The sequence below is a fragment of the Eubalaena glacialis genome, chromosome 1, assembly GCF_028564815.1.
Source record: "Eubalaena glacialis isolate mEubGla1 chromosome 1, mEubGla1.1.hap2.+ XY, whole genome shotgun sequence".
In the NCBI taxonomy this organism is placed as follows: domain Eukaryota; kingdom Metazoa; phylum Chordata; class Mammalia; order Artiodactyla; family Balaenidae; genus Eubalaena; species Eubalaena glacialis.
Window position 1 is genome coordinate 17,972,129 of NC_083716.1, and position 17,189 is coordinate 17,989,317.

Sequence of the window (17,189 nt, forward strand, 5' to 3'; positions counted from 1 at the left end):
GCAGAATTGATAAGACGATCCAAATCTGCAGATCCAGAAACTGAAGCCCAGAAGGAATATGCCACGTCTGAGGTCTTGGGTCTACATTCCTTGGGCTTTTCTCACTATTTCACACTTCCTCTCTTGGCAAAATGGTCCATGACCAAATTTAGCTTCATACAATTTTAGAAAAATATGAGATAGACCATTTCTAACCAATGTCTAATAATACATGTATGATATTTTTTTAAGGGTAAATAAAGCCATCAAATAAGGACCCTGGATCAGACAGCATTTGAAATGGATAGCGCGAAACCACGTTCTTTAAAAAAAAGTAGAAAAATTTAAACTTCATTGAAGCTAAAAAGAAATCTGCAAGATTCTAACAATGGAGATTGTTTTCTCCTTTCTAAGTTTCACCATAAAAATTACATATGTCCATAAATAAGACAACCCTAGTCTTACTTCAGTTGAAATTTATTTGTAGACTAGGTTTACATAAAAAATCAAAATAAGAAAGCAATGAAACAAAAAACGTCAGTCATTTAATATGCAAAGTTGCAATGTTTCAGTAGGAAAGTCAAAGGATGTCAGGTAAAAAAAAACTCAGACAAGATTAACAAAGGGCACCCTTGTTTTAAAGTACAGAATACACTCTTTAAGAAACTCATTTCATTTCTGTAATTAAACATTTCACACCAAGACCAATACCATGCAGTGTGACTTTCCAAACCATAAAATCCAGCAGTCTTTCTCCATTTTAAGAATGCAATTACAGGTCAAATTCTTTATAACCAATAACAGAAATCACCATTTTCACAGCAGATTTCCAAGTCCAAGACAGTGATAACTTGTTTTAAACAATACTTAACAGAACCAAACGGAGAAAATTTGTAAATTTCCTCAGAATCTTCTGTGATGGAGCGTGACCTACAGAAGCTTTTGTGAATTTGCAAAGGCATGAGGCGCCTCAAGAACTAATAAAGTGTAATGAGGATGAAGTCCCATTTCTTGATGTTTCCGAATGTGACCACACTTAAGCATTTCAGAGGCATTTCTAGCAAAGGCTTTTAATTCATGATCTGATGAACTTCTTAAAAGAAAAGCCAGAAGATGAATTTGACTCCACATATGTTCTTGGTTTTATTCTTAAATATGAATTTTCCATTTGGGAGAACTAAAGTACAGAAAGTTAAACAAAACAAGCCAGAAAGAGACTATCTGTGTGCATGGTCCATGTCCTGGTAGGTTTCCAAGGACCTGAAATCAAGAGAAAAGTCTCTGGCAAAATCTCTTCTAGCCCCATTTTAACTTCTTGTACAGGAAAGCTTAAACTAGTTGACACAGCAAAACTCTTCAACCACTACTACACAGCTGAAAAACCTTCACCCTAGAGACCAGATAGGGCTCTGTCTTCATCACAAGCAGCTCAACGCTCCTAAAAGCTATGAGCTAAGTCAGAAGTGCCTAATCCATTTTAAGTTTTGTTCTGAACCTCACAAATGTGGAACTGGATAAAAGACAATAAGAATGGCATAAAGAGCAATGGAAGATTCATGAAAAAAAGAAATGAGAAGGCAAAGTCAGAACCATGATGTGTCATTCCCAGTTGCTCACTTACTTCAGCAAAGCAAAGCACAAAACTGACATGCTTTATTCTAATATGTTTTAACCCTAGGGCCTAAGTATGAAATCTCTAGCTAAGTCAGTGGTATTAAATAGTTCAATTTTGAGTTTCAAGATTCCTAGAACATAAGCTTTAAGAGGGCAGTGAATGTGCGGGCATCTGTGCTACGGTCTTGAGGCCTTTGGTTGCCCTAGCAACATCACAGCATCACTGTCACCCACTTTAAAGTTTGGCATTTACCAGGAGAGTGCCTGGCAAGTGCTTTGATAAAAGACATTTTATTTAAAAATCAATTAGCTACTTTTCTTTCCAAGGACTAGTATACCCTACGTGAAAAAAGAGCATGGCCCGAAGGCAAAAAAAAACAAGTAAAAGGCTTATCTTTTAAACTACATTGTACTTCTCCCAGGGAAATTCAACAGGGGTGCCGCAAATCTTGATAACTGTCTCTGACCATGTATTTGCAGAATATCAGACTATTTTTGAGCATGGGACAGTTTACAAGCAACCAGTAAAAAGTTTACTATTTATGAGCAAACAATTTAACATTAAAACAAAGGTGGCTTTTTGACTATGGCAATTAGTTTCTTCATGTTCCAAACACCAAATAACATTTTCCCATTAATTTTTAAACCGATGTGGCTTTAACTTAAAATAAACTGTACATCAAAAGAATGGAAAATAAACAGCCAAGCACACAATTTGATGAATTGGATTTATTTAGTTTATTTATCTAAACAGGGACCATTGGATCTCTTTAATAGGCTGACAGTTGCATTGGGCTGGTTAATAAAACATTCAACAGTGTCTTCAGCCAATATAGAAATGCAAATCCCATCAGAAATATTTTATTCATGAAGCAGTAATTTCAGTTACTACCAGTTCTTTTTTTAAAAATGGCACTCTGCAAATAAACAGTGCCATCTAGTGACTACCAATGAAGCCAAATTTATCACCAGTTTATAGTTAAATCTTTCAAAAATCTTACCTGTTTTTATCTTTCCTCTTTATTTCCTAGGTAAGATCAAAGTGGCTAGGCAAAACAAACAAACAACAGAAAAGTCGATAATAATTTGTTAAGTCATTTAAGAAGGATTATAAGCAGACACAACTACATTAAAACCAATAAGCTTTATCATTCTTTTTTGTTTGTTTTAAAGCAATTTAGCACCGTTTCCAGAAAACATACACTTCATCTGCTTAGAAAACTCAAACCATAGAAATAACATAAAGTCATAACAAAAATTTGCTCCTTCTACCATAAAATGACACTAAAACTTTAATTCCAATGATTAAAAAAAATTAGTAAGTATCAATAGATAGAAAAAAATCTTCCAATAAAACTGTAATATCTTATCAGGAATCTGACACCAATTAAAAAAAAATGTACACACACAAGAATGTGTGAGTGCACACACAGAGATATATCCATACCAGTACACACTTCAACTTTGCCAGTAACTACAGTGGACATGGAAGTTATTTTTGCAGGTCACAAAGCTCTACAGGAGGTAAAGACAATGGTCTGAGGCCCAAAGCAGTCATCATGAAAACAGTCACTTTGGAAGAAAGTGTCAGAGTTTCCAAAGGGAAGAAAATCTATTAAGGCCAACATCAAATTCAGTACATAAGACCAATGATAAAATATTTAATACATACTACTGTTCCATTCAAGAATACATGGTGGGGAGAAGGGTCAAGAACATGAACCTTTAACAGCATCCTGAATTAGGAGACCAGGGTGTCACGCAAACACAGATCAGCCCCAGAAGGCATCACTATAGCTGAAAACAGACTTTTGAATCCATTTCCTGTGTCAGCCTTTGAAATTACTGGGCTCTGTGAGTAGAAGATTTACCAAGGTCAAAGCCTGGAATGAGAATCCTACAAACAAAGAAGGCCAACTGCATGATGATTTTCTAACAATTTCACCTATCGAGGCCTTAGGAAACAACATCCTCAGAAAATAACTGCAAACAAGTAAAATCATGTATGTACACGTACAGTATTACTTTCTTCCTTAAAGGGATCATAGTCATATCCAGATAACTAAAATATTCTTCAGTTTCTGATTACGAAATTTTGAAAATGTAAAATGAGCTCAGTTTTAGACCAGATATGAGAGCCATGCATATCTGCTAGCCTTACCAACATGAATATATCTTCCATGGAAAAGTATCTTAGAAAAAGAAATCTCAGTTGTATTTAATTCTAGAATTGTGAAATCCCCATAATGACAGATCATGACAGTATCTTTTTCATATAATTATGGGTTAAATGAGTGATGTACATAAAGTACTTACCTCTGGTCTGCCTATGATTTTTAGCTCTTATTTAACATTTTGATACAGAGAAAATCATAGAAAGAACAACAAAAATGATCTGATAAATCACAGTAAAAATATATTTCCAAGGAATATTTTAATTAGAGCTATAATACTGTTGATAACCTTTGATGTGATAATCTGCCTTCTGAGAAATGACCCTGATGAAATAATCCTGTTCTCATACGTTCATTGCAGCACAATAAATTATGGAGGGGATAAATGGAAATACACTAGGCTTCAACAAAAGATGAACTAATATCACTGACTGAAATATTATGCACCCGTTAAAATGATTAAGAATTTATAGAAATGGAAAGTACCAATGTTAGAACCTTGTAAATGTGGATCGAGTAGCATCATTATTATGTAAAATAAAGCAACAAATTATACAAAAGAGAGGGGGAGGGAAGATTAGAAGGAAATAAATAAAAATGTAAAATACGAATCCTTTGAGGTAATAGGGCTAAGGTGATTTTTTTTCTTCTTTCTACTCTTATTTATTTCCAGAATATTCTATAGTGAGCAGGTATTATTTTTACAGAGAATCCAACAACAAATGTAATTTTTTAATGGAAATCATATTTATTAAGTGCACATAGTGGAGGAAGATTTTGCTGGGATGATTCTGTCCAGTCTGGCTTTCTTATTTCTTTCTAGAATGTACTTATGCTCCTGCAAGAGGGACAGCTGATGTCATAATTACAACATATTACCACTGACATGATCCAAATTTCTAAAACATGCTTTCATGGTTTTCTACAGCTTCCACAGAACAGAAGTAAAATATCTCAGGAAGTCACAAGAACAGGAAAGATAAATAAACAGAAGCATCAAGTTTTTGACCTTTCAACAAAAGTCATAATTTAAAAGGGTTCATCGCTCTCATTTATACTTCTTTAGTCTATCTTAGACTTAAAAAAATAGAATACAGCCACTGGCTTCAGTCATAAACTCGGATACTCAAGTTGTCCATTACCTGTTAAAAGAGCGAGTGTAGGTAGTAGCAGTGAAAGCTTCAAGCTGTTCCACAACATCCTTTGAACCCTGACCTAAGGGACCAACTCCGATAGTCCGCAGCAAGTTGGGTTTCCAGGACCATTCAGCCTCACTGCTGAGACTGTCAATAGAAGTGCCATTCTCTGATGTAGACAGCTCTGCACTAGGAGCTGGTCTAACAATCACATCACATAGCCTGCCAAACAGGAAAAGGACAGCATTCGGGCACCACTGACCTGGGATAGAAGTGAACTTGAGACTGGGGCTAAAAAGCTCTACTGCTAATCCTCCACCCTAAATCCTGTAGTCTGTGTATACATCTTAAAGGAAGTTCAGCTTTGTTACAGAAAAAAAAAAAAAGAAATATGCAACTATACAAATCAGCCACAAGATGGCGTAAGCATCATAGTATTACAACATCAGATGCAAAAGACATTCATCATTCAACACACCACGTCCTCATGACTTAGGGAATCTTATCCTGGTACATCACTTATTTGTCCCTTTCTTTTTCTACTTACTGAGACTTGGTCAAATACTTTATACAACGTTCATTTTTTGTTGTTGTTTGTACATGTTTAGGGGTTTTTGTTTGCTTGATTTTATTTTCTTAAGAAGCAAACAATAATCTTAACCTTGAAAAAATCCTCAACTACATTTTTCCTCCTTTTGGCTGGTTCATTTTCCTGGACATGACCATGCCCTAGCTAACGTCATACCAATACTGAAGGAAGAAATTACAAGAATGGCTTAAATACATGAATTCTAATTTTTACATTGTTTTCAAATATACAAAGAAGCTATTAAATTGATTTTTATGAAAATGTGAAGTTGAGGGTAGGGAGTTGCAAAGGATCATGGAGAGAACATCAGAATGTGTGTTTAGGTTATTTGATTCTGGTCCTGGCTCTAAACAGCAGTGTGACTTTAAGGTAAGACATTTGGTCCCCCTGGTCCTCCATTTCCTCATCTCAAAAATGTGATTGGATTTGAACTTCTCTGGACCTAATATTCCTATTACTCTGAGACTATAAGAATCCAAAATGAACAATATGAGGCTATGAGAGGCCAAAAATCAAGAAAAATGGAATTAGGCAAGTGAACAGAATCATTAGGGGTAGCAACAGTGTAAAAGGGACCATAGCGATGACTGATTTCCCTTACCTTCCCACAACTATGACTGCAAATTATAACCCCTATTTTAAAATCGTTTAAGTATGTATTTAGTCAGCTACAGATTAAATTCTATGATAGGTCATTGTCAAGAGCAGACTATTTTTTTTTTTTCATTCTCAGATGTACACAATTATCCTCTAAGGATTAATAAACATTAAACTCTCCTGAACTTTCATGCCAGTAATGACAGAGTAACTGATACAAGACCAACCCTCCCTCTCTAAACAACTATAACAATGGACAAAATGTGTGAAGCAATCGTTTTAAAAAACTGGACAATAGGCAGTGTAGGACTGAAATCCTGTGAGGAGAGAACACTTGAAATGAACCCTACAATCACCGCGGCTCTCAGCCCGCAGGCACTGATCAGATTCCAGCATGGAGGGGGTGGAGCCCAAATGGAGCCCAGCATGTCTCTAAGCTTAGGAGGTAGACACTGGAGGTGGGGACTGCTGAGAGGGATGAAACTTAGCAGAGTAATGGAGAGAAGGAGCTCCAGAAATCTATACAGGGGTCCTGTTAAGTCTTTGGCTGAAAATGAACTTGCGTATGTAGAGGTAAGAGGTGTAACAGAGGACATGTATTGGGGAGCCATGGGTGGAATGGAGATTCTGGAGGTCACCCAAAGCAGGGAGATACAATTCTGACCAAACAGAGGGTGGAATATTCACTGAACGTTCCAGTCATTCAAAGGAATCCAAGAAAGACAAACCTCAAAAGTCAGGCTACTCTAGACATGTCCTAACAAAGTTAACAATAAGCCTTGAAAGGATCTGTTAGTAAATTATCTGCTTGTCCAAATAAAGGCCAACATTCTCTAAAACAGGCACTGTCAACAGAGGTGACATTATGCCCAGAGGCAAGAACTGGTTCTTGGGAGGATGAAGAATCTTAAATATCACAAAGATACATGGCCCTCCAAAGGGCCACAGAACATGAACAGATGTACAAACAGTATATTTATGGTAGTAAAATTTCCTGGGGCAGAGAGGAGCAATTAGGAAAAAAAAAAAGTCTAAAAAAGTTCCTTAGTGGAGTGCTAATGAAAAAAAGACTGAGATGCACTACTCCAAAGGAAACCGACAAATTCTAGGCTTTTAACAATTCAGCAGGCAATGAGAACTCGGTAGGATTTTGTGGAACAGTGTGACATATTCAGATCAGTGTGCTAGAAAGATATTTCCAGAGTAGAGTGGAGGGTGGTTTAGATTGGGAGAAGAATGGAAGGAGGCAAGGCTACTACAATCATCCAAACTGAGAAACACGAAGGCTTCCAGTAGTGGAGATGAAAGCAGGAGCTATTTAAGTGACAGGATTGTTAACTCTCAGTGACCAACTGGATGCACAAGAGGATGAAGAGGGAAAATTAAAACATCACTCTGAAGTGACTAGTACTTGTCAAATTTAAGTGTTTGTGTTTAAAGGACTCTGCGGTAGCAGTGCCCAGTAAGTAGTAAGAAATATGAATTTGAGCTGTAGGGAGTTCTGAGTGAGAAATGCAAGAGAATTATAGCTGTGGTATTGAAGCCGCAGGAGCGGATGATAACACGAGGAGGAGGACAGTGGGGTAAGTGGAGAAGAAGTCCGAAGAAACCAGGCATCTGAGGGACAGGCAGAGGAGGAGGAAGAAGAGGGGCCAAGAGAAGAAAGCAAGCAGACAATGGGGTTGAAGAAAAAAGTATTGAGTTGTCCTCTACCTTTCCCCATTGGCATAGATGTTCCCCCAAAGTCTTGATATTACAAGGAGAATAAGAGAACTTCTTCATTTGCAATAAACATTGCAACTGAAGGACCAACTGAAGATTGAAGGATCAATCTCTACTATTTTTTCCTGGGATTCAATACTTTGAGGTATGGTGTATGACTATAAGAAATTATCAGATGTCTTTAAGAAGATATTCTTCATTCCATTAAAAGACAAAAGAATTAAATATAAAAAGAAAATAAGAATCAAAAGGGAATTACATAAATATTTCCTACATTCTATTCAAATGCCTCACGTGTTAAGGTAAGGTAAAGTGGACAAAGCTGTGAAACAGGAGGCAAAGGACCACTCACTGCTCAACGCCCTACAATTGCTTCTCATCAAGCGAGAGCAGAGGCCAAGGTCTTCACCACGCCTGCAATGCCCTTAGAGATTTTTCCTCTGCCCCCCTTCTGTAACCACAGGCACCCCTCTCTCCCACTCGGGCACAGAGAACACCCTAGCAAAACAGCCACACCGCCCTGCTGGTCACTATCTGTCCATTTACTCATCTTCTTTATAGCATTTATCACGACCTGAAATTAAGATAGATGTGTTCACTTGTTTCTTGTCTTCCCCATTAGAATATAAATTCCACGAGAGCAAGAACTTTCTCTCTCTTAGTCACGGCTCTTTTCCAGCACCTAGGACACTGCCTGATACACTACAGGGCTCAAGAAGGACTTGTTGAATGAAATCCATAATCAAGCTGGACCTCTTGCTTCTATCACATGTAAAATGGGGATAGTAATCCGCATCTGCTCTGTCTACCCTTCCTACAGTGAAACGAATAATGCGTGTCAAAGCACTTTATAAACTGTGAGTCCCGTACAACAGAAGGTGGTGGTGGCGGTGGTGAAGGACGTTTCCTGACACAGCAGAAGAGAGCTGCGGCAGCAAATAGACAGATGAACACATGAATTTTTTAATGATAGCCTGGAGACTAAATGTTTAGCTCCTAGCTGCTGTTTCCATTTTTCTTTATAATAGAAAATGTATCTGAGAAATGCTTATCCAAATACATGATACCTAAAGGACTCTATTCTTCAGGAATGTAATTCTTAACCATGGGGTAGCTGACTGACAAGCCACAGAAGCAATATAATTCCTGAAAAAAAAATTTTTTTTTAAGAAGAAAAGATTAAAACTAAGTTCAGTGTTATGGGCTGAACTATTTCCCCCCCAATTCATGCACTTAAGTTTGAATCCTTAACACTTCAGAATGTGATTGTATGTGGAGATGGGGTCTTTAAGAGTTAAATGAATTAAAATAAAGTCATTAGGGTGAGCCTTAATCCAATATGACTGGTTTCTGTATAGTAAGAAGAAATTAGAACATAAACACATACAGACTGTGTTTGTATGTGAAGATACAGGGAGAAGATACAGGGAGAAGACGGCCATCTACAAGCCACAGAGAGAGGCCCCATAAGAAACAAACCCTGCCAACACTTTGATCTCAGACTTCCAGACTCCAGAACTTCAACAAGACAAATTTTTGTTGTTTAAGCTGCCCAGTCTGTGGTACTTGCTATGGCAGCCATAGCAGACTAATATGCTTAGTTGTTTTAGAAATCAAGAGAAAAATCTTTGGGAAAGCGTTTCATGAAGATGAGGTAAGCAAACTAAAATAATCCTTATAAATATTTTATTTTACTTTCATCATTTATATTAAAACATTAACTTTAATTAGAACTGTCTAAGTTCAATTTTGAGTTGTCAAATTCTTAAATCAACCCAATTTTCTCACCATATCTCACATTCTTGCTGAGAGAACCTGCCTTTCACAAAGTGGTTAGAGAAGGTTTTATCTAGTACAGAGCACAGAAGCAAGGCAGTTACATTTCTTTTCTGAATTTAGGCCTATCGTGGATTCCAATTTTAATTTTTAATTAATAGGCGCACAACTTAAATGGCAATTGCATCAGAGTCACTGACATAGCCCATCTCAGCTTCTCAGGAAAACATCCATTATAATATAAAATAAACATGCAAAACTGTAAATCACCCTATTTCCAGACTCTAGTTGGAATTTCTACTAGATTCAGTACCATTGGCCTTATAGTGGAAGGGTACACTGTAGTCTAGCAGATATAGCCTCCAAAAGTAAAACACCTAAGGAAGGAACAGAGGCAGAATGATCCTTATAAATTCTTCACTTTCTTTATGAATTTGGACCCCAGGGTCAGAAGTAATAGTTCATTTACATGCCAACACCTGACTCCTGTCACTCACAGGTAAAGCTCAGATCTTTTCTCATCTACATTTTTTTTTTAATTTAAATTTTTAATTGTGGCAAAATATACTTAACATAAAATTTACCACCTTAACCAATTTTAAGTGTGTAGTTCAATAGGGTTAAATATATTCACATTGTTGAGCAACCAATCTCTACAACTTTTTATCTTGCAAAACTGAAACTCTATACCCATTAAACAGTAGGTACCCAGTTGCCCCTCCCTCAGCCCTTGGCAACCACCCATCTACTTTCTACAAACACCACTTTAGGTACCTCAAATAAATGGAAACATAGTATTTGTCTTTTGTGACTGGCTTATTTCACTTAGCATAATGTTCTCAAGGTTCATCCATGTCAAAACATATGTCAGAATTTCCTGCATTTTTAAGTCTGTATAATATTCCATTGTATGCACACACCACATTTTGTTTATCCATTCATCTGTCGATGGACACTTGGGTTGCTTCCATTTTTTGGTATTGCGAACAATGCTGCTATGATCAAGGGCGTATACATATCTCTTCAAGATCCTGCTTTCAATTCTCTTGGGTATATACCCAGAAGTGGAATTGCTCACCTGTATCTTTTCTACTCCTGTTACTTTCTAATTACTAACAATTTTAACATCAATATCTTTAAATTTATATTCTTAAATTTGCTATAAGGTGGGTGCAGTTGAAACTCAAGAGATATAGGAAGAGAAAGCTAAATATTCTCATGAGACAATCAACACAAAGGATCCCTTATATACATTATTAATTGAGTTCCTTTTGTCTTTTGGGGGGAAGGGGTATAATGTAACTTTTTAAGATTCTAATAATAAAGGCTATGAAGCCTATCCCAGAAAAAAGTACACATAGAAACACACATCTAAAAATACTGATATAATTTCAGGACATTCACGAGCCCCTGAAGTCTATCCATGAACACTGCAGTTTAAAGGCTGCAAACTCTGAAAAGGCCCAAAATTGGATTTCAAAATTCTAATAAATGCTAAATACCAATAAATACTATCTAAACTCAAAAAACCACATGATTTGGATCTATTTTGTGAGTCAGGAATCCAACATACCTTCAAGTCCATCATTAGCCAGCTCTACAAGCATTTTTAGATCCCCAAGTCTTTGGCACAAGCTCCCAAAGACGATGCACTTAATGCTGACCGAAGTGTGTGGGGGCAACAATAAAAACGACGTGAAAACCAGTGTGAAGACCGGTAAGTATAACAAAGGGTGCAATCTGACTCACAAAATCTGTCTCAAGTTTCCCCATTTCTTGCTTGTAGCTTCTCATCCTGTTGCTGTACATTCCTCGACTTTGGGGTGGTATCTCTCGGACTTCCAAATCCATCTGTTCCAACTGGAAGGGTGAGAGAAAAACATGACTTAAACCATATGCTTACTCTTCATGTGACTAGACATTTCGAGCTGAAAGGATTTAATTCCAATTCCTCAGTTTACAACTTGAGGAACCAGACCCAGGGAGCTAACTGCCTGTGGTCAATTGAACACTGGGACTATTTCTGTGCTCCATGTTTGTTAAGGTCAACAAATAGGTACTGAGTGCTTGCCAAGGGACATACCAAAGTGCCAAAGTGTTTACTTTGTCAAGAATTTTTTAAAACTATGTGCATTAAGCCAAACATCCTCAATGATAATGATCTGACTATCCGTGGAGTATCCTATCATTCCACCCAACCGGGTCCGGTCTTCTGACCCCAAACTACCAGAACTATGTGAAGATAAACCAAACCGTTATTTCTACAATTATCCTATGAAATGTCAGCCCAGTCTTAGTCATTTGGTGAAAATTCTCCTGGAAAGTCTTTTCTGATTAGGAAAATCCCATGGCAACCAATATGGGATCTTGAACTCCAGCCTTATACTTTTTAAACATGTTGATATGGAGTTAAATGGATACAGTAATGTAAAATTACACAAAGCTCACTGAAATCAGAGCAGGGCACTTTATAACAACCTGTCGTGATATAACTTTGCATACAACACATGAGCATTTAACGGGAGGCAATACAGAAATAGTATGATGGTTAAGAACACAGGCTTTCAAGTCAGACGCCTGCGTTCACAGTTCACATCGTAGGCTACACTGCTTACTAGTCACGCAACCTTGGACAGGCTTCTTAACTTCTCTGGGTCTTACTCTTTCCATTTCTAAAAACAGTACGTCTTTTGTAGGGCAGTTATAAAGATTAAACAGGGTAATTCCTATAATGTGCTTAAGACAGTGTCTTACTTGGTAAACACGAGATTAATGTGAATAATAGCAGTGATGATTACTGATGATGAAGAAGAAATACAGCAAGCATGATACAAGGTATCAGCTGTAGTTTATTTATACTTGGCATTAAAAAATAAAAACCAACAACTACAAATTGGCTCAGGCCATGTCTAATAAACTCACATCCGAAAATGTTGTCAGATATTTTGCCTTTTAAAGCAAATAATCCTAATAAATTATTTCCACGAACACTATACACTTGGCACTAATAAAACTCTTACTTGTCCAGTGTTAGAGTCTGAGTAACAACAGTAGAACTCAGATAAACCAAAACACCATGTTTCAATTCACAGGCCTTAATTTTTATAAAAAAAAAAAAAGATTGTTTTAATTACCCTTGATTTATGCAGTAACCATTTAAATTATTGACATGTCTCAACATAAATGTGAAGCACCAATAAATTAGTTACTCAGCAAGGCAATTATTTAGAGCACTTCTCTGAAATCATCATTATGTACTTAGTTCTAATAAGGTCAAGCAGGATCATCCAGACAAATAACTGCAAAAGTACATGTAAGAGAAAATCCGAGAGTTAACTACATTTTTGTTTCGGGCATTTTACAAGGACACTTAAAACTAACCAAAAGTAGGTAAGAAAGAAAAAAAGGAAAAACACAACAAACACTTTAAATGAAACCAGAAATAAGGCTAATACGCACTAGTTTCATGTTGTCACAACATTGATGTGACCAAGGTCAAGTGGAAGACATGGTAATTATGAAACATGCAGTGTCCAAGAGATTAATGCAAACTGTTCAGCAGAAATACAACTAATCCTAATAAGTAAAATCATAATGAAGTTCTTCTCCCAGCATCCTCATCAAAAGGACAGTATGTAATATAATGATCAGTATCCTTAATAAGGATGTCATCAGAATTAAGTAAATCAGCTGCCTGATCATTGTAAACAAATAGAAACATATCTAAGACAAAACTCTTTATGTTAGTAACAAATGGAGATGACCATAAGCTCCATGGGGGTATAACTCGGTTTTTCTTGGTACAGTGAAACCTTGGTTATCAGGAAACCAGATTTCTAACATCATCAAGTAAATCAACGTCTCCAAAAGAAGGCAAACCAATGAACCAAAACACAGGTTTTGATGGCAAACAAAACAAAACAAAAACAAAAACACCCGCTACTGAGAACTCAACAAGATAAGAAGTTAACTCAAGATCCAAAGAATAGATCAGTTGTATTACTTATGGTAAGCCTGCCAACCTGAAAGAAGCAGTGTCCCGGTTGGCAGCTATGGTATATAAAAGGCCAGTCTTTTCACGTGAAGGCCAGGAAGCATGAGAGAAACAGCTGACTATAAAAAGGAGAGAAAGGAAACAGAAAAGTATTTGGGATAAAAAAAAAAAAAAAGAAAACTTTCAAAAGAGAGGCAGACATGAGAAGCTGAGGAGTTAGAACAAAGCTGCCCCTGCAGAGACAGTGAGATTAGAAGTAGATCTTACAGGGTGAGGAGAGCATAGGCGTTCCGACAGCTAGAAAAGCAGCAGAGCCTGGCAAGACGGAGCAGCAGCTCTGCACCTCGCCTCCTTAGCATCCAGACACGAAGGAAAGGTCTGCGGTGTGACGGGGGGCTACAGCCGCCTATTCCTCAGACCCCGCAAAGCAGCAGCCCCCCGGGTATGGTCCTGTTAACAAATGTTACTCAGGCAAATAAGCCTGGAAAGTGCTGCCCCTTAGAGTCACCTCCTAGAGGCTCGTCGCGCCTCGTAGCCTACTTTAGGGTCTAAGAAGGTTCTATAGAAAAATAATAACCAAAAAAAGACCCAGAATTGGAGAATTCTGTTTAAGCTACAGTTTCCCGAACTTGTTTGAACAGGCAACACCAGTTAACAGAAACACGCTTTGGGAAACTGTTGTAAGTTTATCAGTTAGAACACCAAGTAGTACCCTTCAGTATTTAGAAAAGCAACACGCTCATTTAGGACCACAATGCAGTAACAAGTTGAATCATACTTGCAATACCTAGCTTTGAAACCAAAAATTAGGACACAATATATTTTAATACTTTTTGCTCCTTGATTTGAGAAGCTAGCTAGAGCTCTGGGTTTAGCATGTCTAAGTACAAATCCTTACTTCACCACTTACTGGGTGTGGGACTTCAGATAAGTTACTTAATCTTCCTAAGCCTCAGTTTCCCCATCTACAAAATGGGGGTAATGACACTCCTCTGTGGGTCTCTCACGCTTCTACATGTCTTGCTGGGCATGCCAAGAATGCAAGGTCCTGACCACTGATTCCCAGGCAGGGAACAATGTTGGGGTAAGAAACAATGTGTCCCTCGGGGCAAAGAGCAGGCTTACTTACAGGCTGCTATAAAGCAGTATGTTCCCCAGGCTCCATGTTCCTCTCCTATGAGATAATCCGCTGTATGTGGAGGCATTCTTCTAGGCAAACATGCATCAGCCCTGTGGGAATTGGGCCTCAGGGAACTGACGCAAGCCTGCTGCAACTTTGGCAGCTGCTTTTGCTGTGACTAATAAAAGCCTTTGGTCTCTGACCTAGGAATCGCATGTCTTCTGTCAGCATCCATGAAATTGTGGCAAGCTCACTTATTCATGAGCAAGTAGGGGGAAATCTCGATCCTTAACAATTTTTGACAAATAGTACCTGTCTCACAGGCTTTTGGTGAAAATTAAATATTAAAAAGCAAGTAATACACTTAACCCAGTGTCTAGTACCCAGGATGCCTTTAACAAGTGTTAGCTATTTATAACCATTATGAAAAGTATTATGAAGGAATAAAAATTCGAGGTGGACATTTAATGAATCACCTTTACTAAGAAGAATAAAATCCCAAGAAGTGATTAAATTCTCTTCCATCTAAAAACTGATGAATTCTGAATCATGAACTGCTTATCAGTAATGTTTCACATTTCTACAATGAATAAAAGAGACTTAGAGGAAGGCATCAGATTAAACGGCTCTGGCTGTGTTTTAAATATGTTACCACATCTACACATACCAGTTCTTTTGCTTCTTCGAGCTGTTTCTCCACATTTGCAACCACCTGCTTCTTCTCATCTGAAACAAATAATAACATCAAGGAATTGCTAAGGATACAGATAAATTTAATATTTAAAAACTTCTATTTTTATGTACCTTTTTTCCTTTCCGGTCAGAGTAGAGAATTACCATTATCAGTCAAACGGCCATATCATTCTTTAGTGGGTTAGGAACTACTATAAGCCACTGATTCTAGGCTATCTGGAGATACATAATCCTAGGGAGTACTGAATTAAGAGATGCCATAAGATTTTTAAGAGAAACCAAAAATTATTTTGGTCTTTAGAAGAGACTGTGTCAACAACAGCAGATTTAGTGGTGGCATGAGGAATCCACAAAGTCATGACTTTAATAAATTGGGAAAAGTGGATTTATGAGTACAATTTAAAAGTCACATATAACAACAATTCCTAAAACTGGACAAGTTCTTACAATCCTTTAAAAAAATTATGCTTTCATTAAGAGTTGAGTGTAATGGAAGAAATATTTGAAGTCAGAACTACTGATTCTAACCCCAAAGCCATTACCTACTCATGGTTATGGGATCCTGGGTAAGAAAGAGTTTTTACTGAGACTCAGTCTAAACTGTCTAGAATGGAAATTTAAAGCATCTACTGGATTCTTTTTAGCTCAAATAAGCTGATGCAAGAGAAATTACTTTTAATTTGTGAAGTACTAAGTGTCTGTATGTGATTTTTTTTCAAACTCAACCACAATCAATTTATAACTCAACTATAATTCCTCATTCTGGGAGAGACATGTTCTAGCAGATACTTTCAGAAAAAATTTCCCTACCCCCATTCCAAATCAATCAGCCCATTTATTTAGAGATGGCACCTGAGTTTTGTGCTAACCTAATTTATTGACCATTTATATTTTTGTCTACCTAACACCCTTCTCTTCTCAGGCAATGAGCCTCGCTCTTTTGAGGCTCTCCTCTTCACCAAGTAGGTCAATGGGAGACACTCTGTTCTTCTATGACCCTGCCTCTCTGGTCACAGTGACTTGCCAAAGGATGGGCTTCTCTTTCCAGCTGGACTAATACTAGTAGCTCAATCCCTCTGGCTACATAGGTCTGGGGGGTGAGGGTGGGATGCGTACAAGATCCAATCAGACTAATCAAAGTCCTGGAGTAACAGGAAAGTCTTTTCCTCTCTCTTGGTAGAGTTATGAGAATGTGAGTCTAGAAGCTGTTGGCATCCATAGCTCTAGCTACAAGGAGCAAGCCAATTTCCAGTGGTTGAGAATGAAAGCCTACATTTACAAAGAAGCAAAGCTGATAGATAGATAAATAGATAGATAGATAGATAAAGATTAAATAGATTTTGTTATCCTTCCTTTTCAGAAGGATAGTTAATACCAAGTGGGGAATCTTTAATAGCAGTTATTATTTTACTAGAATAATAACTAGGTTCTGATAACCTCAACTCCTTCCCTTTGATCACCACCCCCCCCAAACTAGGGGGTAGCTATCACAGAAAGTGTTTTGTGTGTACTCTAAGAATTTCTCCCTAAGAAAAGTGCACATTTAGAATTAAAATTCAGCTTGATTTTCCCTCTTTGAGAAAGTTAAGCCTACACATGGCCAGATTAAAAATTTAGTATATGACCCCAAATTTACTTGCTTCTGGTACATGTCAATCCATCTAACATCTCCACAAATTATGGTAGAACCACACTGTATTTTTGCAATAGCGCAGAACATGAAACAAGACAAGCGTATCCTGGACCAAACCTTTATCTCTAAGCCTGATATATTTCCAGGACTCCAGATCTTTAA

At 37.4% G+C, this 17,189-nt stretch overlaps 1 protein-coding gene across 7 annotated transcripts in view; it reads right to left on the bottom strand.

Moving 5' to 3' along the window:
- VTI1A (vesicle transport through interaction with t-SNAREs 1A) overlaps positions 1-17,189 on the bottom strand; it is a 363,113-nt gene that overhangs the window by 338,566 nt on the left and 7,358 nt on the right. For all 7 annotated transcript variants that reach the window (XR_009701475.1, XR_009701471.1, XR_009701477.1 and 4 more), the window contains exons 2-3: positions 15,369-15,427; positions 11,337-11,447 (exon numbers count right to left, since the gene is read on the bottom strand). Coding sequence is in view for 4 of the 7 variants with exons in the window: in XM_061195004.1 (XP_061050987.1) it covers positions 11,337-11,447; positions 15,369-15,427 (170 nt within the window). In the remaining 3 variants the exon portion in view is untranslated. The remainder of the gene's footprint in view (positions 1-11,336; positions 11,448-15,368; positions 15,428-17,189) is intronic.